The 22,491-nt window shown below is 56.9% G+C and overlaps 1 protein-coding gene across 2 annotated transcripts in view; it reads right to left on the bottom strand.

Moving 5' to 3' along the window:
- COL22A1 (collagen type XXII alpha 1 chain) overlaps positions 1–22,491 on the bottom strand; it is a 249,072-nt gene that overhangs the window by 2,937 nt on the left and 223,644 nt on the right. For both annotated transcript variants that reach the window (XM_047783198.1, XM_047783199.1), the window contains 10 exons: positions 21,979–22,032; positions 19,919–19,972; positions 15,518–15,571; positions 13,588–13,659; positions 13,426–13,461; positions 10,737–10,781; positions 8,218–8,397; positions 6,444–6,510; positions 2,752–2,934; positions 402–479 (listed from right to left, as the gene is read on the bottom strand). In XM_047783198.1, the coding sequence (XP_047639154.1) occupies positions 402–479; positions 2,752–2,934; positions 6,444–6,510; positions 8,218–8,397; positions 10,737–10,781; positions 13,426–13,461; positions 13,588–13,659; positions 15,518–15,571; positions 19,919–19,972; positions 21,979–22,032 (823 nt within the window). The remainder of the gene's footprint in view (positions 1–401; positions 480–2,751; positions 2,935–6,443; positions 6,511–8,217; positions 8,398–10,736; positions 10,782–13,425; positions 13,462–13,587; positions 13,660–15,517; positions 15,572–19,918; positions 19,973–21,978; positions 22,033–22,491) is intronic.

Genomic DNA, 22,491 nt, shown 5'->3' with positions numbered 1-22,491 from the left:
GGAAAAGCATTCCACATTCAAGCGAGTCTAGGAAGTGCTGGTTTAACGGAAATAAACATTGTTTTTAAATGCAAGGTTCCTGAGCACCGCGTAACAGTCCCTTTGAGACAGGAATGTCTAAAAGAGAAGAACAGGTCCCAGGGCTGCCCAGACTTATTTAAGCCCAGACCTGTCTTCTTTAGGATGATTGCACGGGATTTTAATTCGAGGCATCTACCTCAAGAATTCATGGGATAAAGTATAGTTTTCTGAGTGAGCCGGGAAGCTGGCGTTTTGGAGAGATGTCATAAAATCTGGATTTCTGCACCTTCAGTCGTTAATCCAACCCTTTCTCCAAGCCACTTGCCTGTGGCTGCAGGGGACAGCCCCTCCCACCCTGAGACCCCACCCTCTGCTCCTACCTGGGATTCCGGGGGGCCCCATCTCGCCTCGGAGGCCAACTCCAGGGGTACCTGGGTCACCTTTGGCTCCTCGCTCTCCTGGTGAGAAAAACATGCATCTTTAAGAGACCCACGATGAGGGCAGAGAGAGGGAGCCGAGAGCCCTGTGCCAACGCGGCTTTCCTCTGTTCACCTACACTTCACACTCAGACCCCAATTCCTGTTCACACATGCATGCGTTCACACACCCATGCACACACACTCACACCCCAATTCCTATTCACACACGCATGCACTCTTACGCACACACCTGCATTCAAAAATATGCCCACACGAACACCAAAATAAATGGATGCGCCCTCCAAAGTGTGTGCTCAAATACACATATGTACACGCAAACATTTACAAGTGCATAACTACCCAATTACACACACACACGTACACACATATATTAGCAAATATATGCATATACTCATGAGTACATCAAACAGACCCCGCACGTACACACCACCTCCCTCTCTCTCACACACACACACACACACACACACACACGTCCACACACGTTCCCTGATGCGCGCCTACACGTCCCCGTGTTCTCAAAGCATCTCACACGACCCTTCATCGTGGAGGAGCTGGGAGACACAGCTCAGCTCTCAAAAAGCTGGAATTCCAGTAAGACAGGTGAGGCAGGTCACCGAAGAATGTTCTAATATGAAGCAGGATCAGGTAAGTACTAATACCACAGGAATTTAAAACCGTGACAGATGTTCAGAAAAGGGTCCATTCCCCCAGGAGGATATTTGAGATTATATTTGGGTTAATATTATACATATTTTATTTATTTATTTATTTTTTAAAGTTTTTTTTTTTTTTTTTGGCTTTTTGTCATTTCTTGGGCCGCTCCAGCGGCATATGGAGGTTCCCAGGCTAGGGGTCAAATCGGGGCTGTAGCCACCGGCCTACGGCAGAGCCACAGCAACGCGGGATCCAATCCGCGTCTGCGACCTACACCACAGCTCATGGCAACACCAGATCCTTAACCCACTGAGCAAGGCCAGGGATTGAACCCGCAACCTCATGGTTCCTAGTCGGATTCGTTAACCACTGAGCCACGACAGAAACTCCTACATATTTTATTTTCCTTTTTGGCTGCCCTGTGGCATATGGAGTTCTCAGGCCAAGGATCAGATCTGAGCCGCAGTTGTGACCTACACTACAGCTGCGGCAACGCCAGATCCTGAACCCACTGTGCTGGGCCAGGGACTGAACCTGCGGCCCAGCGCTCCAGAGATGCAGTCGATCCTGCTGCGCCACAGCGAGAACGCCAGTACCATGCAGAGTCGATGAGACTGAATCTCTCCACTATCTTTATCAGCTTTCCTTTTTTTTCTTTTGCCATATTGTTCCCAGAATATCTCCCGTGTGCAACACAGCGTATTTTCTCTTGCAACCCAAATGGAAACCGTGCTGGGTGGTGGAGATTTGGGGCCTTTCCCATTTATTGTTATAATTGCTACATCTGGTTGGGCTTTCTGTCCTAGTCTGATGGTGTCCGTGCTTTATGCTTTCTTGTTGACGCTTTTCTCACGTGTTTTGTCTGATGAACCCACGGAAGTAGGGCCTGGACACGGACTTCACAGAAAGTCGAGTATGAGAAACATTACAGGCAGTAAGTCAGCGAGTAAAGAATGAAGGAATGGATGATTCTAAGAGGGAGCCGGCGGGCAGCGGTTTCCCAGACCCCAGCGCCAATCGGCGGCAGCTGAAATCCAGCCCCACCATTCCCAGGGTGGAGGGAATGATCAGGGGGCTGAGTTTGGGGTCAGGTCCTTCCCACCCTTTCACATCTGTCCTTGTGCAAAGTGAGCGCCTTCTGGGCTGCTTGTGCTGTGGGCGCTGCCCCTTAAAGGACAGGCTCCCTGTTGCCCAGAGCAGTGGTGTCCAGGTAAGGTGCCCACCTGAGACCTGGAGAGCAGGCAGCCATGTGCAGCTTTGGCGCAAACCGCTTTATTCACATGTAAGGCTGGCATTTCCTTCCCATTTCCCTGGAGATTAAATGTCTTATTCCTCAGCTACCTCCCCACTCAAAAGAGGAAAAAGAGGGCCTTTCGTGTTACTCTCTGACACCTGAGCGGTGGAGATGGAGAGAGAACAAGAAAGTGGGAGGGAACCGATTTAATTCTCCTGGCAGAAGCATCACTGTGCAGAAATATCGAGTATGAAAGCCTCTTATGCATTTGAAAAATTACATGACGCCAAAGCGCAGGGTGCCACCAGGCTGCGGGGAGGAGGAGGAGGAATGAATTATGCATGTTCAGCTGGAGCGTGCACTGTGCCCGGGCTCCTTCTCAGCCCTCGGGTCCGCACTCACCTTTGGGACCTACGGGTCCAGAGGGTCCCTCCAGGCCCCCCTGCCCGGGCCGCCCTGGCTCCCCCATGGGGCCAGCCCGACCCGGGGGCCCATCTTTTCCAGGGGGCCCGGGGGGTCCGGGTCTGCCCTGAGAGGCCTTGGTGTGCGCTGAGGGCATCTGGGCCATGAGGTAGGCAAGTTTGGCTGCAGACAAAGAAAAACAGACATTTCAGGAAGGAGGGATAAAGAACCAAAGACAGGATGGATGGCTCGCTGCAAAGCTCAGACCCAGGGAGACAAAAGCAGCTGCAAAACAAGAGCAGCAAAAACCAGACTGAGGACACAGTGCCCGGCACAGGTGCCTGCGCCCTCTGACTCTACGGGACGGTTCGGTCGGGGTGAGGCACTGCTTTGGAGCCCAGTTGCCTGGGGGGCGCCCAGAGCAGCCACTAACGGCTGCATGGCCCTGAACAAGCCACTCAGCCTGGCTCAGACCTCGCTGCCTTTTCAATAAGATGAAAAAGGGCCTCGCAGCCCTTTTCACGGGGCTGGGGAGAGGATGAAGCATATGGGACAACACATTGACCCTGCACCTGGGTCAGGTAAGAGCTGCGCGGACATCGCTGCTGCATCCAGGCAGCGCTGGTGGCAGTAGTAGCAGCAGCAGTGACAATCAAAGAAGTTGTAATTGTCCGTCTGGGGACATCGAGGCCCCTGGGGCTGGGGCGGGTGGGATGTCGGCGGCTCATACAAAGCTACGCTGGGACTCCTAAGTGTGCAAAGGCTCGTCTGTAAGTGAAGGCTGGACACGCTGTCCTTACTGATCTCAGGGGTCCAAGGCGCTACTATTACAGAACTCAGGCCAAGCCCCAGAGGTCCAGGTGCCGGCCACCACCTCCTTCTAGTGCACTGGGGACACAGGGCCCACCCAATGGCCACCAAGCGCTTTTACCATTTCCCATACAGTCCGGGTAATCAGGCCCAGCTCTTCATCTTGCCGGTGGTGGGGCCCAGCCCCAAAGAGGCACGCTGACAGCCCCCTGGTGTCTTGGTGGTAAAGCCAAGGCAGAGTTGGGGTCTTCGGGTGGTGTGTCCTTGGCCTCCCATGGCAGCTCCCTCCCCCATCTTCTCGCCAGAGGAAGTGGGAGGGGCACGGTCCAGCTCGGAGCCCTGGGCGGACCAGCTTCACTTCGCTGAGTCTTCCCCCCCTCCTTTTCGGCCTCACCCACAACACATGGAAGTCCCCGGGCTGGGGATCAAACCGGCAATGCCACAGAGACAAGCTGGATCCTTAGCCCACTGTGCCACCTCAGGAACTCTCACTTCTCGGCGTGGAGCCTTGAGTCTCACATCTTGAAAGTGGAGCTGATGTTTGCTCCTTGGAAGAGTCTTTGGACGAAAGGATGCAGGCCAGCAGCTCTCCACCTAAACTTTAATTAGTTCAGAACAGGACTCGTCTCTGCCCGAGGTCTGGAAGCTCTGTTGGAAAGGGCGGTGGCCTTTTCTGTCACCCATGACTCAAATGCCAGAATGCACAACGCAGAGGTGCCCAGACGGGAGACCGCAGGACCCGCCCCACCCAGTAGGGCCCCAGTCCAGCCTCGGGCCCCCTTCCTTTCGTCACCTCCTTCCCAGCAACCCCGGCTCTGTGTCTGCCCCAGGCAATGGCCTTGGGTTCTCCTGTGCCAGGTGACAGACGGTGCGGGACTGGACACCCCGGGAGGGCAGGGCTGAGGGTCACCTTGCCCAGTGCCGCATGCCCTACCTGACGTAGAGTCTGGCAGGCAGCAGGTGCAAAATAACTGCCCGAGACACGACCACGTGCATAACGTGCCCTTCCCCTTCGCCCACCTGCACCCAGGAACGGAGGAGGGTTTCTGATCTTGCCCAGCACACAGCTGTCCTCGACTTTCTCCTACACTTTCTGGCACACGGGGAAGAGGGAACGGCTACGATCCGAGAGAATGTGACAGCAAAGAGCCTGGATTCTGCAGCGAGCCTGCCTGCCACCCGCAAACCCCAGTCTCACCCTGACCAGCTCTCTGACCTCAGCCAAGTCACTTAGCATCTCTGCGCCTAACATGCGAACAAGCCTCTGTGTTCACGGGGGCACCCACGTGTCAGCATGTGGGTGCTGAGGAGGCCACCCGACGTACGGCCGGCCCTACTTGGTGCTCTTAAGACGCTTACCTTCCTACCTCCCCCTGGCTGAGCACCTGCTGTGTACGGGGCTTGTGCAAGACTCAGGCTTACAGTAAATGCAATACAGCAGGATGGAAAGGATTCCTTGAAAGCACTGTGTGTCCTAGCTCCCCTCAGGGTCTGCGGACGTGCGGTGCCGAGGGTCTGGGGTCTCCCTCTCCACTTATGTGGGCCCAGCTTTGAGGAAGGAGACAGATGGGCACCAGGTGAGACAGGTACAACTAGCCCCCTGTTTATACTTTCAAAGGCAGGAGACAGGGAGGCTCCACGATAGACACTTTCAAGCGACCTGTTTATACTTCGAGACAGAAATAACAGCAGGAACAAGGTGAATAACTGGACTTTGCCTTCTGCGGGCACGTAAAACAGAGGTAATGGCCGGGCCAGAGACGGGCTGAGCCCTGCTTGGGCGAAAGATCAAGAGATGTTAACACTTTCCCGCCTCGGGGTCAGGGAGACCCCAAGCACACGTGTGCAGGAAGACCTGCTCTGGGTTAGCAAGGGGGGCCGCCGGGCTAGCCTTCCCACAAGGCCTTGCTCTGGAATCCATCTTGGAACGCGGGCACGCATATCGGGGAGGGCCCTGGGTCCGGTCAGGTGTGAGGAATAAAACGAGAGACCTGACCAAAGGAAGACGAAGACCCAGAAGGGCTATGCTTACAGAAGTGACTCAAACCACCCCTTTGGCAGGTTCCCCATGATCAGGGCCGGCCATGCTCCTGCCTGACTGCGCTCTCTTGCTGCTCAACCGCTTCTCTGCGTGCTCTCCCACGAGTTGTGCCGTCTCCCTCATGATACGCTGCGTCCCTGTTTTTACAGTCTTTGCCTCCTTGAGACACTCTTGCTTTCAATGGGGGCAAGAATCAGGGCAACTCGGCTTTTACCTCCAACTGGTCTAGCCGCTGGGATGCCTGGTTTTCACCCAGGCTGCCCAGGTTCCATTCCTGAGCAGGAAACGAAGATCTCTCTTCAACCATCACTCACTGCTATCTCCTGGAGATCACCTCCTCCAGGAAGCCTTCCGTCCTCTGTACCCCGCCCTCTGAACTCTCTCAGGTACTCTCATCTGCCCTCTTCTGATGTCCTCTGCGCCACGTTAACTCTAGGAATTTCCTTTTTATGCCAAAGTCATCTTGTCTGTTTACTTCTCCGTCTCCTCCCCTGGGCTATGAATTCTTTGAGGCCCATCGCTGGCCGGACAAAGCGGAAATAAATACACGGCTGTGGCAAGGCTGGTTCTGTCGATGGGGAGCTCCCCTCCTAGAGGCAATCAAATGGAGTAATTCAGGCATCCCAAGGAGAGGTGTGGACCAGAGCCGTGTCGGATAAGGTTGGCTGGAGCCTGCAAGGCGCTGCTCACTCCTGATTTCTACATGAGCTGCTCTGCGGCTGCCCTTTCCAAACCGAGCTGCAGGACTCCTGAACGATGAAGAAAGCACGGCTTCGCGGGGCTTCTCCTAAAAGCATCCAGGACCCGATCTACACAGCTGTGATGAAGCCCAGCCACTCACTTTCCAGCTGTTTCTCCAGTTCTTCTTGGATGAGCCGCCGCAGGACGTCCAGGGATGGAGACTCCCCCTAAGAAGGGCGAAGGCAGTTTACTCTTCTTCCCAGGGCTCCTGCCACCCATGACCCCCCCCCGCCCCCCCGCAATGGCTCAGGAAACTGAGAGTCAGGGCAAAAAATGCCACGCCTCCCCAGCTCCATCGCTCTCACACCTAAAACGCCTCCTGCCCTCCTGTCACGCAGGCAGCATCGTCCCATCTCGCGTGGCGACCTGAACTCCTTCCTGTCTGAGGGCCCCGCTCCCTCTCCTTCCTGCACAGCCTTCCCGCCGCTTACCTGCATCTCCTTCCTGAACAAAGCCCCTCCCAGCCCTGGACCCGGAAGCTGCGGCTTTGAATCTCTCTGCCAAAGTCCCATCTACCTGCAGGACCAGCTCGCAGGCTGCCTTCTGTGCTAAAATTGTGTTTGACTTCCTCCCACCGACCACTTGGCTGCTCTGATCCCCGGGGTCTGGCTTTTCCTGCTCTGGTCACACTGGCCCAACACAGGTGTGTGACACAGTGCTGGGGAGGGGCTCACAGAAACGGAGGCGTCTGAGGGTCAGAGAACAGAGCGCTGGCTCCAGGATCCCACAGTGACACGCATCTCTTAGAATGCAGGAGAGCAGACCTCACGCCATACTGGGCCCCTCCCGCGTCATCAGAATCCTTCGGGGGTGGGGGGGGTCTACCCATGGGGGTGCAGGGCTTCCTGTGCTCCTCTCTGCAGCTCCAGCATCTGGCACAGCATGAAAGGGCCTCCAGTCCCTACTCTTTTTTTCTTTTCTGGTCAATAATCTTTTGTTAGTCCCAGAAGGTCCATCATGACCCAGGGCAGCAGGGGCAGGAGAACTTGGCAAAGACTCAGGGGAGCGGGGCTTTAGAAGCCCAGCAGGTCCTCCAGCCCCCACACTTGGCTGAGGGACAGGATCTGGCTGCCCGGCCTCTTTCAGGGGGGCTGGAACTCAGGCTGGCCACAGTCATCGGCTAGTGACAGTGCCGCAGAGCCTCGGAGAAGGCATGGCGCTGGAGGTCACCTACACCTGTGCTCTGAGGAACGAGAGGGTCCCCGGAGGAAGAAGCAGATGGCGGAGAGGGGGAGGGGAGACCCTGTGGACCTGGCAACAGCCCCATCCACACATCCACCAAGCTCGGGAAGCCAGGGTGTGCCTATGCAACAAATCTGTGTAAAGTAAGAGCTCTGCCCCTGGAATAAAACTCGCTCTAAATAAACCTTTCCTTTTACAGTTGGCACAAGTAAGACCCAGAGGGAGGAGCAAGCGCCCCAGACAGGAGAGAGGGAAAGCCAGGCCCCAGATGGACGGCAAGCCAGCCCCCAGGAAGCTGTGTCACTGAGAGCCGTCTGCATCTTCTCAGCCACCTGTCGCATGGGGTCCTGGGGCAGGAGAGCACTACAGCCCGAGGAATGCAGTCTGGAGGATCCGCTACACGGAGACAGGGCGAACAGGAGGGGGCCTCTGTTCTTGAGCACTTCCAAAGCCACGCCCGTCATCTCACTTAACTGCTACGACCAACCCATCAGACCAGGGGGTGTGTGGGGGGGTGGCGTCCTTATCCTTCCCTGCACAGCTGGCCCAGCAGGCTCAGCGAGGAGAACTCACCTGCCCACGTAATCTGGGCTTCTGGGATCTGTAACCTGGTCCCTCTGAAGCCCCACCCTTTGCCGGCTTCCCCATAGGCCCTCGGAGCCCCAGGTTTGAGGCATCGCCAGCATCCTTACCCTCAGTCCGGGAAATCCTGGCTGGCCCGGAGGCCCCGGGGGCCCGGCCGGCCCATTCTCCCCAGGTGGTCCTTGGGGGCCCATCAGGCCTGTGTGACCTTTGTGGCCTGGGATGCCAGGGTCCCCAGGCTGGCCCTTCCCTCCAGGAGGTCCCTTGTCACCTTTGATGCCCGGATCTCCCTACAGGAGGAAAGAAGCGTCAGGAAGTAAAGGCCAGACAAGACTCGAGGCTGCAGGCTGGCGGCCCCGCCGCAGCCTTCTCGGCAGGCATTCTGAAAGGAGACCTCAGTTCTGGCCCGTGACTCGGGGCTGGCGGCACAGACACGAACGGGGGGCCAGAGAGACAAAGCTACCTGCCCACAGTCACACAGGCAGTGTGCAGAGGCCAAGACTGGAACTCTGCTTTCCCATCCCAGTCCCATGCTCCATCCCAGGAGCACAGCTCCACCTGCCCGGCTAGAGGAGGCCAGCCGCTGAGACTGACAGCCCGAGCTGCTGGTCCACTCCCGGTCCAGGTTTGTTCCCTGTCAGCTGGAGCGACAGAGGCACTCGTCTGCCAGAGGTGCCTCACTCGCAGGTGACCTCACCGCCTTCTCTGGGGGCTTGCAGAGCATGATGCTGGCGGGGACCACTTCTCCCCATCACTGGCCCAGAGACTGGACTCTCGGATCAGTGGTCCAGGAACCATGGCAACCATGCGACCGGCCAATCCTCTGTCCTGTGTGCTACTGTGTCTGAAGAGCCAGCCTCAGCTGTCAGAGAGGCTGAAAGTACAGGGGCCACATTACTGGCCTCAGCGTAAAAAAACTCTGAGGCAACACCGAGAAAAGGTGGAGCGACGGATGCTAACTGGACGTGGGACCTGCCTACAGACATGACCCAGAGCCCCGGAAAAGAAAGGTGGGCCAGTTATGAAACCCCCTGCCACCTGCACACAGACTTGAAAAATGCAAACAGTGAAAGAGTGAGAAAGATCTGATAAGGTCTGGGGGTTACATAAAAGGTATGTGCGCATTTACGCAGGTCCCCAGAGGGGTCTGCACATCCGGACCCGGGAAAGACACAAAGCACGTGACAGTGACAGTGCTGGACCCGGGGAGGGGCGGGGACTAAAGGGTGTGGGGAGTCCCCTCCACTGCACTACTTCTTTTGCAATTTGCATTGTTTCTGGGTCTGTATGGCTTTTTCAACAAGAACAAAAAGAGCAGTGAATTGAAAAATGAATTTAACCATATTTGGGGGGGTCACCTAAATTTTCTGAGGGTAATGCACTGCACGGGGATGACCTCAAGTTTAGGGGTCTGGGAGGGCCCTGGGGCTCTGCGCATCTCAAGGCCAAGGCCCTGTGGGACAGCATCTCCTATTATGAAAGTCTCAGCAGCCCTCTGCGGTGAGAGCGATGTATCTGTCCCATATTTCGGGTGTCCCCAGGGTGCAAAGGCACGGGGAGCGTGACCGCTGTCTGGCAAAGCTCCATGAAACCACTCAACGTGGAAAGGCAGCTCTCTGCCGCTGACGTGTATTAGAGAAGATTCTATTTACTGATCAGATGTTAGAGGAGACGTATAGGTGTGGTCTGAATTTCCTGGCTCCCAGCCAAAACTGAAGCCACACCCCACACACAGCAGCTCCCGGGGGCAGCTTCTCAGTGGCAAGACCCTGCGTGCCGGTGCCCCCTCCCCCGGCTCCATCCTCAGCAACCAACAGCCGTGGGAATCAAAGTCACGGGCAGCAGGGAGGAGGAGAGAGATCCAGAGGGGGTGAGAATCGCCGACACGCTGCTTCCATTCTTCTCTGGCCTGGAGGAGAAACCAGCTCCTCACCCATCCAACGTGCAAAGAAAGCAGAGATAAATTCTTTGCAGGACCATGGAAAACAAACAGGGTGGTGTGGGGTGGCAGCGCCGGCCATGTGGGGCAACAGGGGGACCCCGTGATGGCTGACCCAATGGGGGACAGTGGGCAAAGGGCATCTAACTTCCCTGAATGGAGCGGCGGTCATCGGGGGTGAGAGAACACCCCTCCCCCCACGGATATTTCTGGAAAAAAAAAAAAGATTTTTTCTTTTCCTGTTGTTTTTTGGAGCAATGCAATGTAAAGCAAAGCTTTCTGAGCCTAAGTGCCAAGGCGATTCATTATGGGAAAATCTGTTCCCCTGTCACCTCCAGGGACAAATCTGGCTCCTGGCAAACTGGCGCGTTGGGCTCCAAGCGTGTCACGCACAGGCGTTTGCACACGGAGAGGAGCGAGGGGATCTGTCAAAGTCTGGGAACACTTGCCTTTGAATTTGTAATTGCCATGATTTTACGCCTTAAAATAACAACCAAAAAAAAAAAAAGGAAAAGAAAAAGAAAAAAATCCAACAACATCGACTATGACAGCATCAAGAAAAGCCTCCCCCTGTGGGCTCAGGATGCTCGGGAGAGCAGGGAAGAGAGCCTGCCGTGGCTCCCTGAGGCCCTGGGCACAGTCCCCTGTCCCCTGGAGGCTGCCTCCGCAGGGCCACACGTCCCCACTTACCCTTTCTCCTCTGGGTCCCGGCTCTCCAGGCTTCCCAGGGGCTCCCTGCGAGGAAACCACAGGAGGAGATGGTCACTTAGCCCGGGCCGGCCACCCGCACGGGCGTCTCTGCTCTTCTCGGTTCTTCCAGGATGCTGTGTGGTGAGGTCAAGGGGCCTGGAGAAGGCAGGGCCTCCAGGGGGCCTCTCTGTCCAGACCCCACAGCTCGGACCCACCTCCCCTCCTCCCCAGGCCCACCCTGGACCCACGGCATCGGCCGTGTTCGAGCCATTAGGGGTCCTTCTCCACCACGCTCTTGATGGCTCCCTCCACACGCCCAGCAGACCCTGCTTGGATTGGTCTTGAATACGTGCTCCTTGCCGTTGGGCCCCTGGCCGACTCCACTCCCACCAGAGGGACCAATGTGGGCCCCGAGGGCGGGGTCCGGGCGGCTCTGCCATCCCGTGGCCCCTGCCAGGCATCTTCCCTCTGCCCAGCTTGCTCCTCATCACTGATGGACTGCATATCTGTGCCCCCAAATCCACATGCTGAAGACGTCACCCCCAGTGTGAGAGTATGAGGGGTGGAGTCCCTGAGGGGCCTAGGTTTTGCCACGGGGTTCGGGAGCGTGGCCTGAGATGAGGTAGCCGGCCAGTGCAATCAGGAAGGGAGAAGCCCCGACTCTGCCAGCACCGGGATCGTGGACTTGGCAGCCCCCCAGAACCGGGAGCAGTGTATGCCTGCCATCTGAGACGGCTGCTTTAGGGTAGTTTTATGGCAGCTGAGTTGACAAGGCACTGTCCCTTTGTCTGGATCACTAACCCCTACCTGGCCTTCAGGCCTCCCCTCCAGGAAGCCCTCCTGGATCACTCAGCACTTGGGAGGCAGGAACCCCCATGCCCCTCCTGAAGGGCAGTCACATTGAGGCCAGGGGACACAGCCCTTCAGTGCCCTCTGGGACATTTCCCGCCTCTGTGATCCTCTCCCCTCTTGGCCCCCGGCCCCTCTCTGCCACTCCTGCAAAGCTCCAGCAGGTCCCTCTGGCCAGCTGACTCTCCTCACACTTGGGGTACTTTTCCTCTGGCTGACGCCTCACTTCCTTTCTCCCCAGAGGAGTGACAAGCGTGCATGTGTCAGCCTCCCCGTGGACAACCAGCACTTGGGGGCAGCGGTTCAGGCACAGCCCTGGGAATTGGGTGCTGCTTCTCCTTCCCTCAGGCCAGGGAGCAGGAGGGAACCACGGCTGATCGGGGAGTGGTGCAGTGGCCCCCGGAGAGGAAAGCGTGACTCTATCGGCTGAAGTCCAGGCTGCCATGTTGCTGTGGCTGTGGTGTAGACAGGCAGCTGCAGCTCTGATTCGATCCCTAGCCTGGGAACTTCCAGATGTCACAGGTGTGAGGACCAGCGTTGGAGGTGGCGTGCCCGGGATCTGGAGCCCTGTCAACTGGCTTCGTGGAGCCGCCTCTGTTCCCTCCCACAGATGAGAGTACAAAGGGGTCTTCCTGGAGTTCCCACTGTGGCTCAGTAGGTTAAGGACCCAACATTGTTAACCCCTGGCCTCGCTCAGTGGGTTGAGGGTCCGGCGTTGCCGTGAGCCATGGTGTAGGTCATAGACCTCGGATGCCATGTTGCTGTGGCTGTGGTGTAGACAGGCAACTGCAGCTCTGATTCGACCCCTAGCCTGGGAACTTCCAGATGTCACAGGTGTGGCCCTAAAAAGACAAAAAGGGGAGGGGTCTTCTTTATTCCAGGGGAGGCTGTGGACTTTGAAACAGACAAGCCAGTATCCACAGAGCTCTCAAGCAGAGCCCCCAGGCTATTTTCTCTGCAGTCATTCACTCTTTCATTCATAACTTAGCCCGTATTTTTGAACCGACTCTGTCCCCGGCACCTGGGCTATCGCAGGACAGAGCAGGGGCTGTGACAGAGGATACTGGGGCATCTGCTCTCTTTCTGGGGTGGGGGGCGGTCGAGGAGGGTTGGCAAAGGCAATGTTTCAGCCCAGACCTCGGGGTGAGCAGGAGCAGGCACGGGAAGGGTGGGGAGCCGCGTGAGGCCTTTCTGAGGAGCGGGGCCAGTGTGTGTGAAAGCACGTGCAGAGAGCGTGTCCTGTTTCTGGAAGCAGAAGGCGCTCAGCGAGCGGGAGGCAACGACCAGGGCCGGAGCGTCCCGGGCTCTGTCAACAGAGGACAGAGCCGAGGTGTGAACTGGAGCCTGACTCGGTCTCATGTAGGCTCCACAGAGGTTACTCGGACTGTGGGGGGAGGGGGACAGCGAGGGGCAAGGCTGGACACAAGGACCCCGGCGAGGAGGTCCCTGCAAACGTCCAGGTGAGAGAGGAGGCTGGTCTGGGTTAGGGATCTAGTGGCCGAACGGAGAGAGCTGGACGGAGCTGAGAGGCGCCGCGGGGTCGGAATGGATAGGACTTGTGGACGGACTGGGTGCAGAAAGACAGCTAGTGACAGAGGCTTTCCGACACAGCATCTCTGGACCAGCTGCGTGATCCATGGGCCCCGTGCAAGATGAAAATGTGACCCTTTGCTCAGAAAGCCTCAAGGATTTCAGGGCAGCGAGAGCAGAGCACTGAAGCAAAGGGCAGCCCTGTGAAGTGCAGGGCCCCGTGAGACTGCACGTGTCACCCACCCGTGAAGGGACCCTGTGTCTCCCACAGGAAAGGGTCACCCAGAGGAGAAGTGTGCGCGATACTTGCCTCCTTGCCGGCGCCTCCCTTCTCACCTGGCTCTCCCTGAGAAACAGAACAGAGGGTTGGTCAGTCCGCTGCACTGGCCCATGACACGTAACATGAGCATCTTGAAAACAGACGGCAATCAGCCGTCCAGCTCAGGATCCCCAAACAGGGCTCTCAGCTTACCTGAGGCCCACGGGGACCCAGGAAGCCAGGGAGTCCTGGGCTGCCGTTTTCTCCTCTGGTTCCCTTCTGACCCTGCGGATGGAAGATGGGGTGAATTCTTCAAGGTCAAGTGCCAAGGCAAGACGATTTAGAAACCTCGGGACCACTCTTGAAGGTTGGGCATGTGAACAAAATAGAAGAATTCCCCTTTCCTGCGGTGGAGAGGATGGGATGGGATGGGGTGCTAGGGACCCCGCGATGCAGTGAGGAGCAGGCAAATCGCCTGTAAATAGTCCTCGGCTTTCCCCTTCAGAGCAACAGAGCAAAACGGGACGAACATGTAACAGACAGTTTGATGTGGGGTCCCCGTAACCTCCTGGCGAGGCAGTGTCCTCTGGCCATCGGCCAGCAATTCTCACGGTGCAGTAGCATCACTTTGGGGGAAAGGCTTTTGGGGGTCTTTGAGCTTCAACCTCTCTGGCAAGCCGCTCCCTGTGGGCCAGCTCTGCACCAGGGATGCGTCAGCCCGGTGACCCAGTCCCATCCGGTCTGCAGCGTCTCAGCGGCGGTGACCAGGACCCGCAATGGTTCCTAAGGACGTTACTACGTATCCACACAGTTGTCCCTGGTCCAAGAGCACCACCAGAGGCCCCTTTACCTGGGAACGATGGGTTTCCCAGGATAAAGGATTTTCAGTGCTACAACCCAGAAGATTCTCGGCAAACCAGGATGGGCTGGTCACCCTAGTTTCCACAGTGACCGCAGTCAGCTGGCTAGACTGGTCTGCCACCGCCCGTGCAATTATTGCTTGAGTGCTGCACCATATGGGTGGCTTCTCAAAAGGGTCGCCAATTACAGCAAATAAGTATACAGCACGACGGGGCCGGGAGGAGACGGGTGGACGACAGGCTTTGACTTACCCAACCCTAGAAATCATCGAAGACCCATCTCCTCCATCATGTCTCCCCATCCTCCAGACCTGAACCCCAAACCCCCAATCCTCTGCTCAGGGACCAGGACTCTGCTGCTTACTCGTGCCACCCTCTGTCTACTAACCTGCCCACAGCAAGAAGGCAGAAGACAGGAACGAGGCTCTCCCCATCCCCCACCTCCTAGCCGGCAGAGGACCCCCTTGGGCCATATCTGTGCCATGGCCACGCCCACGATGCCTGCTCACCCCGTCTGAGATGGTAAGGGTCGGCTGGCCTCACCCTGTCCTTCTAGCCTCAAAAAACATCAAATGACTACCATGCTTTTAGTCTCTCATAGTTTTGTCCCGCTGGATGCCAACGGTTGTCGACAAAAGGAAGCCAAGTGCATAACTGCATGTATTTTAAACGTTGAAAGAGGTCCTTCTGGGAGTTCCCATTGTGGCTCAGTAGGTTAAGGACCTGACATAGTCTCTGTGAGAATGTGGCTTTGATCCCTGGCCTCGCTCAGTGGGTTAAGGATCCGGTGTTGCCATGAGCTGTGGCGTAGGTCACAGATGTGGCTCGGATCCGGTGTTGCTGTGGCTGTGGTGTAGGCCTCAGCTACAGCTCTGATCTGACCTCTAGCCTGGGACCTTTCATATGCACAGGGGCAGCACAACAAGAAAAAAAAAATTAAAAATTAAGTAAAATAGAAAAGGAAGAGGTCCTTCCCAGATCCTCTTACCTCTAGCCTGGTCCTACTGTCCAAAAACTACACCAACAACCACCGAACTGTACACTTTACACGGGCGAACTGTAGGGAACATGACTTCTATCTCAATAAAGCTGCTGTCGAAACAGAAACCAAAACGGGTTTGTGGGAACAGTTGCACGACTCCGCAAATTTACTTAGGATCCCTGAAACGCATCAGATACCCCCACTGACGCATCTACAGATAGAGACAGGCAGTCTGTGATGAAAACTACACGCCCTTTCAAGGCTCGCCCTCGTTCCGTCACAGCCCTGGGGCAGTACTCACAGGGCTTCCTGGAGGGCCGGGGTCTCCCGGAGATCCAGGCGATCCGTTCTTGCCCTGGAGGAAGAGACACAAGTGAGGATTCTGCCAGGATGCTCCGCCAGGACATCACGGAGCAGGAAGGTGGGACAGCACTCTCTGCAGCGGAGGGCCTGATTTCACACCCAGAGCCGACACTCGGACCAGCGCGGCTTCCCGTCGTTAACTGGGGGGTGCTTCTCAGCTTGTAAAAAGGAGTGTGTGATGTTTAACTCATAATAGTTAAGTGAGCTCATGGGCCTGACAATCCAGGGCCGGCGACTGCTGCCCACAGCACAGGCAGAGCAAATCATCACAACCACGTCGAGCCCTCATCCGTTCATCCTCTGACGCAGATGACGTCTCAGGGAACAAAGAAAGCGCTCGCCCCACGGCCACAGCGCTGTTCTCACCTGGGAGGCATGTCCCCCCCTGGATCTCACCCTTGCATGGAATGGAGAAAAATACCGAGACACTGAAAAGTGGCTGGTTCGGAACCACGGAGCTACTGGATGGGAGGTCCATTCACTCCAGGTTCCCGGACGGACTCACAGCTCTAACAGTCTCGACTGGGATGGGTATTTTGTGCCTACTTGTAATGCGCATAAATACATTTAACCAGTAAGACCCTTGGTCGGATAAAAATCAGAAAGTTCAAGACTGCTCCCAAGCCACAGACAAACTCCCATTAAGCCCCAGGCCCACAGGTCAGCTTCGGCAGGCTGAGATGGTCACTGCCCTGGCCCGCTGCTCTCCTCTGGCTCAGGACCCTCCCTGCCGGACGGTGCGTCTTTACCTGGCTCTCTCCCCCGCTCAGCATCCACACGCACGGGAGGCAGGCACTCTGCTAGCTGAATGAACCAAGACCATCATAGGGAAACACGCTGCATGGATCCCTTAACCACAGGTGCCAAGTCTCATGACCTGTGAAGCACGTGTTCCAGATGAGCCGGCTTCGTGGCAACACAGGGCAGTAAAAAGCTAAACCTCCGTGGCACTTGCTAAGTGCCAGGCTTCACAAGTGTGAACTCAGCGCTCACAGATACAAAGCTGCCGCTGACTGAGGTGCAGCAATGCTAAACAACCTGCCTGAGACCTGAGACCAAAGTGAGGGGACTGAGGTTGGAACCCAGGCGTCACTGACCCTGGCCCACGCGACCCCGCCCCTCACTAAAGGTAAGGCTTGCGGGTGACCCAAAACAGCGAGCATAAATAGGGCTTTCTCCTCATGCTGGAAAAAGTACTGTGATGGCCAGGGAGTCATGCGCCTCGTCTCACAAGGTCCCGCCAGGAATCAGCTAGGGTGGACCCCTTCATAGCCAGGATGAGGAAAGGGAGGCGTGAGAAAGCCCAGGACCTGCCTGGGATCGCAGAGCTAGGAAGGGCCGGGCTGCGCACCTGCTGCGGCCCCACTCCGCCCTTGTGGGCGTGGCGCGCCACGGCCCCGCCCCGCGCCTCCCCCCCGCCCCCCCAACCGGGTCTGTGCGCTTTTAAAAATACAGGCTTTGGCACATCCCCGTGGTGAGCTTCTCTCTCCTCCTTCTCCCTTTGGTCCTGTTTGCCTAGAGAATGAGGCCCGGGACACATTACCACACGGCGCCAGCACAGGCGGGCGTGCACAGAGGGAGGGGCGGCTCTGGGCGGCCACCTGCCACCAGTCAGGACCCTAGGGGCCGAGTGGGGCTGAGACCTGGCTCCCTCCTGGGCTACAGACCACCCCTCATGTCCCACCTGTGTTCTCCAAACCCCTTTGGTGTTCACACCACCCCAAGGGCTCTGAGCTTGCCCCGGGCCCTCCCACCAGGGTGACCTTTCAGAGAAGGCGAAGCAGCGCCCACAGCTCCAGCTGCAGACTCCTGGACCAGAGTGCCTGAGTGCAGAGGCCGGCTCTGCCACCTGCTGCGTGGTCTCCGGAAGGGACTCAACATCCTCGTGCCTCCTTTTCTCAGCTGGGAGCGAGGACAGCCAGAGCACCTGCCTCCCGGGGTTCGGGGAGGACTGGGTGAGGGTATGCTGTCCCTGCCCTGTGGCCCCTGGCACCGGCCTCTGCTGACACTTCCTGGCAGCCCTCTGCGAACACACAGCATCTGGTTCAAGGCTGTGTGACCCCGGAAAGCATATCACTCCAGCGGAGGGAGAGGGAGGTCGTCAGGAAAATAACCTGGGCCTGCTCTGATGGGGCCGAGAACACGGATTTGGGAAACTTGGGCAGCTTCCTGTTGGTTACGGATTCCTTGTGATGTCCCTCAGGGTTGAGAAGCAAACTGGAAAACCATGAACCTGCCTTTGGGGACCTCAGGCCTGCAGGGCCAGGCCCGCCCCCGACAGGTGCCGCCCATGCTCTTCGAAGCCTCACCTGGGCCTGCTGCCAGCTTCACCCACCTCACACCTGTTCCTGTGCTCACTGTTCCCAGCACGGAGCCACTCCCCTTTCCTTCTTCTGTGCCCTCGAAAGTGCCTGCGCTCACCGAGGACTTACGAGATGCTACCCTGTGGCCTCGCACCCTGATCTGAAGGCTATCCACGCCCTTCCTCTGGCCACCTGGGGTCACAGACTGTGGGCATGGAGGGTGTCTGGACACTGTGAACCCCCATGGGCTGCCCACTGAGGATGGATTTGCATCCTTATGGCCCCACCAAGGAAGAATGTGGCTCTACCTGGCGACTTCTGGAAGGATGTGTGTTCAAACACATCTGACCAGTCCCCACAGTCCTTCTGCACAAGCCTGAGGACAAAGCACATGGCCACGGCCATGGCCCCGAGAGTTGGAGAACAGGGATCTGATGTCAGGAAGTCCTGGGTTTAAATCCTACCGGAAGTTCTTGCCAGCTGCGTGACCTAACTACCAGATAGGGTAACCCGGGAAGCCCATACACCTGCCTTATACGTTTATTTACTCATGCGTTTATGCCATTACTCATTCAAAAATACATACATGCACGTGAACTCTGCAAAATAAGCAAGTTGCCAAGACGAAGTGTGAAGCAAACACGCATTCTGTGTATATGCCAGTAGATGTACTGAAAATGGTCTCAAGTTGGGAGTTTGCTCTTTACTCTGTAGCTTTCCTTTCTACACGAGCCCACAGACCACATCCGATATTCACCTATGCGAGTGTGTGTTAGAGCAGCGCCTCTGAGATGGGCCCCGGGCTACATGGGAAAAGGCACATGTGCTTCTCTTTGCACAGAACGAGGAATATATTTCCTTCCTACCCTCCTCTCCCATATTCATTCGAGCTGCTCTTGGATAAGAGAATGATGTGCCTATGTGCCTGAATGGGCAGGGATACTATTCAAAAGATTGATCAGCCCCATGGCAGGTTACGAGTTGAACTGTGCCCCCCTTCCCAATCCATCTGTTGAAGTCCGAATCCCCAGGATGTCAGAACTTGACCTTGTTTGGAAGCAGGGTCGGTGTCTATACATTAAGACGAGGTCATCCTGGAGTAGGTGGGCCTCCAACATGACGTTACGAGAAGGGGACACTAGGACCAGAGACACGTCCACGGGAGAATGCCGTGTGAAGGTGAGGGCCGAGACTGGGGCGATGCTCCCACAAACCAAGCGAGGCCAGGAATCGCCTGCAAACCGCCAGAAGCCGAGAGGCTCTGGAACAATCCTCCTTCTGCTGGCAAATGGATCTTGGACCTCCAGCTTACAGAACGGTGAGGCCATGCGTCTTGGACTTGTAGCCTCCATAGCGGAGAGAGAATACATTGCTGTTTAAGCCGCTCAGTTTGCGGGTCTTTGCTCCGACAGCTCTGGTGAGCTACTACAGAGGATGCCCCAAACGTCAGAATGTCCCAAAGCCAGAGCATGAAGGTCCTACAGGCTGCCTGCTGTGCCAAGTGGCACCTTTTAAATTTCCCAATCGTGGCTTGTGTTCCCAGAAAGGCGTCTGGGACGTATGCGCTGGGCCACTAGGGGGGCTTCGGGCTGTGGCTATACGACAACTGCTAAGACCTTTCGTTTTTCTAACAACACATAGGACTTACGGTGACCAAAGGGGACAGGTGGGGGTGGGAGGGATGGCCTGGGGGTTGGGATTGGCATTGGCACACTGAGGTCTGTGGAATGACTGGCTAACCGGGCCCTGCTGTAGAGCCCAGGGAACTCTCCCCAACATTCCGTGGCCATCCATGTGGGAAAAGAATCTGAAGGAGAATAACTGACTGAATCACTTCGTCACACAGCAGAAATGACCACAGCCGTGTAAATCGACTCGACTTCAATAAAACTGTAAAAAATGACAAAAGAAAAAACCCCCCAAAACAACCCCCCCAAACCCCCCAAAAAAGTCCAACCCACAGCGCTGCAGCAGGAGGACCACGGTAACAGGCTCTGTTGAAACACAGAGCAGGTTAGACTCAAAGCGAAACTCACCGGTAGGCCCCTGGGTCCCTGGGGGCCCTGCGGCCCTGTGGCTCCTGTGTCTCCCTGGAACAGAGAGAGGCCACGTTATCACAGAGCCATCGCATGAAGACGATAGAGGTACAGCTTCAAATGGGGACCAAATTTCACCTGTTACCCAAGAACACCAACAAATGGCATCCAAACTGTTTCGTCATATCCATCGCCAGTTATTCCAGATATGGACAAACTCACTCCAGGTACAGGAGTAAATGCACAGACAACCTCATCTGTACAGTCACTGATTTATCCACTTGCTTAGACGCCCCCAACTGGCCCTGTGGGGATTTCAGGGCCCCATCTGGTGCTAACGGGAGTAACGGAGAAGAGAGCTTCTGGGGTCACTGGACTGTCCCCTGGGGCCGTTCCTGCCTCGGTCCCCGCAGTAAGAGAAACTCCACCTTCCAGGTGCCAGGCAGTGGGGAGGCACTGCCGCCACCTCCAGGGCCTTCCAGGCAGGCCCCCAACAGGGCATAATCTCTCCGAGTCAGGAAGGAAAAATACAGAAGCATGGCCATGCTCCAACACAAATTAGACTGTAGAATACCCTAGAAGATGGAGCTTTTATTTTATTTTTGTTTTTAGGGCTGCACCTGTGGCATATGGAGGCGCCCAGGCTAGGGGTTGACTCAGAGCTGCAGCCACTGGCCTACACCACAGCCACAGCCACACCAGATCCAAGCCACATCTGCAACCTACACCACAGCTCATGGCAACCCCGGATCCTTAACCCACTGAGTGAGGCCAGGGATTGAACCTGAATCCTCAGGAAGACAGTACTGGGTCCTTAACCTGTGAAGCCACAACTGGAGCTCATAGAAAATGGAGCTTTTAAATGAAAAGAGTCAGAGAGCTGAGGAGAGATGAGAGCATGTGCCCCGCGATCTGGCCTCCTGGGCTCCTGCGCCCCTGCACCCTGACCTGCCGAGCCCACCCACCGCTGCCTGGGGAGCCCCTCCCAGACCCTACACTGGGAACTGCAGTGACAGGGGTTGGCTAGACGAGATTTTCAAACGGCCCTTCAGCGCCTGGGAGGCAGCTTTGGGGACAGGGCTGGGGAGAGGCCTCGCTCAGCGGTGCAGCTTCTCTGCTTTTGCCTGTGTGCTGGGCCTCCACACACAAGACTGGTTTTGGCAAATTGGATCCCACTGCTAAGGACAAGTGCAGGAACGAGACTGAATTTCTTCCAGGATCGTTTCCAGCTCCATCATCTCGAGACCACAGATCAACCAAGACGACGACGAAATGCGAGAGCAGGGGGCGGGGTACACGTCACCAGGGGTTAAAGGCCGGTCCTCGTGATGCGAGGGGGCGGGCAGGGGCCGCCTCGACCTCAGGACCGCGTGCGCATGCTCCTGACCACGCAGGAGACCAAGCTGTGTCCACACCTTGCACTGCCCTGCAGGATGTCATGTCCCCAGGCCAGTGCCCTGTGAGGATGTGATCCCGGCAGATCTGGGCTCCATGCTGCTTCCTCCTGCCTCTGACTCTGTGCAACCATGAGTAAGTCTCTTGGCCTCTCTGGTCCTGTTTGTCTATCATACGACCAGGGGAAAAGGTGACGTGCCCCATCCTGATCTCAAGAACAAAAGTCAGTTCTCATGTACCCCAGCACGTGGCAGTGATGCCCAGATGGGCTGGAGACAGAGAAATAACCCGGGAGAGACTCTGAAATGCCACTCAGGTCCATCCAAGGCCATCCGAGGCCAGATCCAACACGTGCATCATCGATGCCAACAGACAAATCACGACCGAGTCTGCAAAGCCTCCTTTGTACGGCACAGGCACCAACTCTCAGGCTGGAAGCCCAGGGGTAGGACCTCCTTGGTACCCAAGGAAGACTCATGGGGCCTGTGGTGCCAGCAGGAGAGATGTCATCAACAGAGGCCTAGATTTCCCCTGTGAGTCCCTCCACTGTGGCACCATCCCCCTCATCCAGGTTCTGCCCATCTCTCGGTTCTTCAGTGAGGCGCTTTCTCTATACCCCCTCCTCCCACAGCCCCACCCAGGCCCCCCGGGTCCCCCACACTCACATCTTTTCCTGGGGACCCTTCCCGGCCAGGGGGCCCCATGGCACCAGGCTCTCCCTAGAAGAGGAAGCAGAGACGAAAGAGCTGCTGTCAGGGAGAGAGATGCAGAAGACCAGCTGTCTCTGCCGCAGCAATCCCAGAGCATCCAGGAGGGCGAGTCCAGGAGGACCACCTGCCCGAAAGCACCCCCCTGCGTCCTGGCCCCCAGCGGGGCCTGCAGTGTCCCCAGGCCAGCTGTGAGTCCCCGGCCCACTCTGCCTCCCAGAGCTGCAGGGAGACACCAACTGGGGGATCAGCCCGACCACCTGGACACCTCTGTCTCCCCACCTGCCAACCCCCTGCACCCTCTCGGCACCTCAGCTTTCTCCTCGTTGCACAGAGCATGGCAGGGGCTGACTGATGGACTCCTGAGGTTCTCTCTGTTTGGGGCACTCGGGGGAGATGGAAGAAGGAGAAGGATAGGACAGGACCCAGAATCTTCCATCTGGGATGAGCCGGTGCTTTCTGCACACTAGC

This window comes from Phacochoerus africanus, chromosome 6 (genome assembly GCF_016906955.1).
Source record: "Phacochoerus africanus isolate WHEZ1 chromosome 6, ROS_Pafr_v1, whole genome shotgun sequence".
Classification (NCBI taxonomy): domain Eukaryota; kingdom Metazoa; phylum Chordata; class Mammalia; order Artiodactyla; family Suidae; genus Phacochoerus; species Phacochoerus africanus.
Note: the sequence above shows the minus strand (reverse complement) of the source record. Positions and strands in the feature narration are given on the sequence as shown.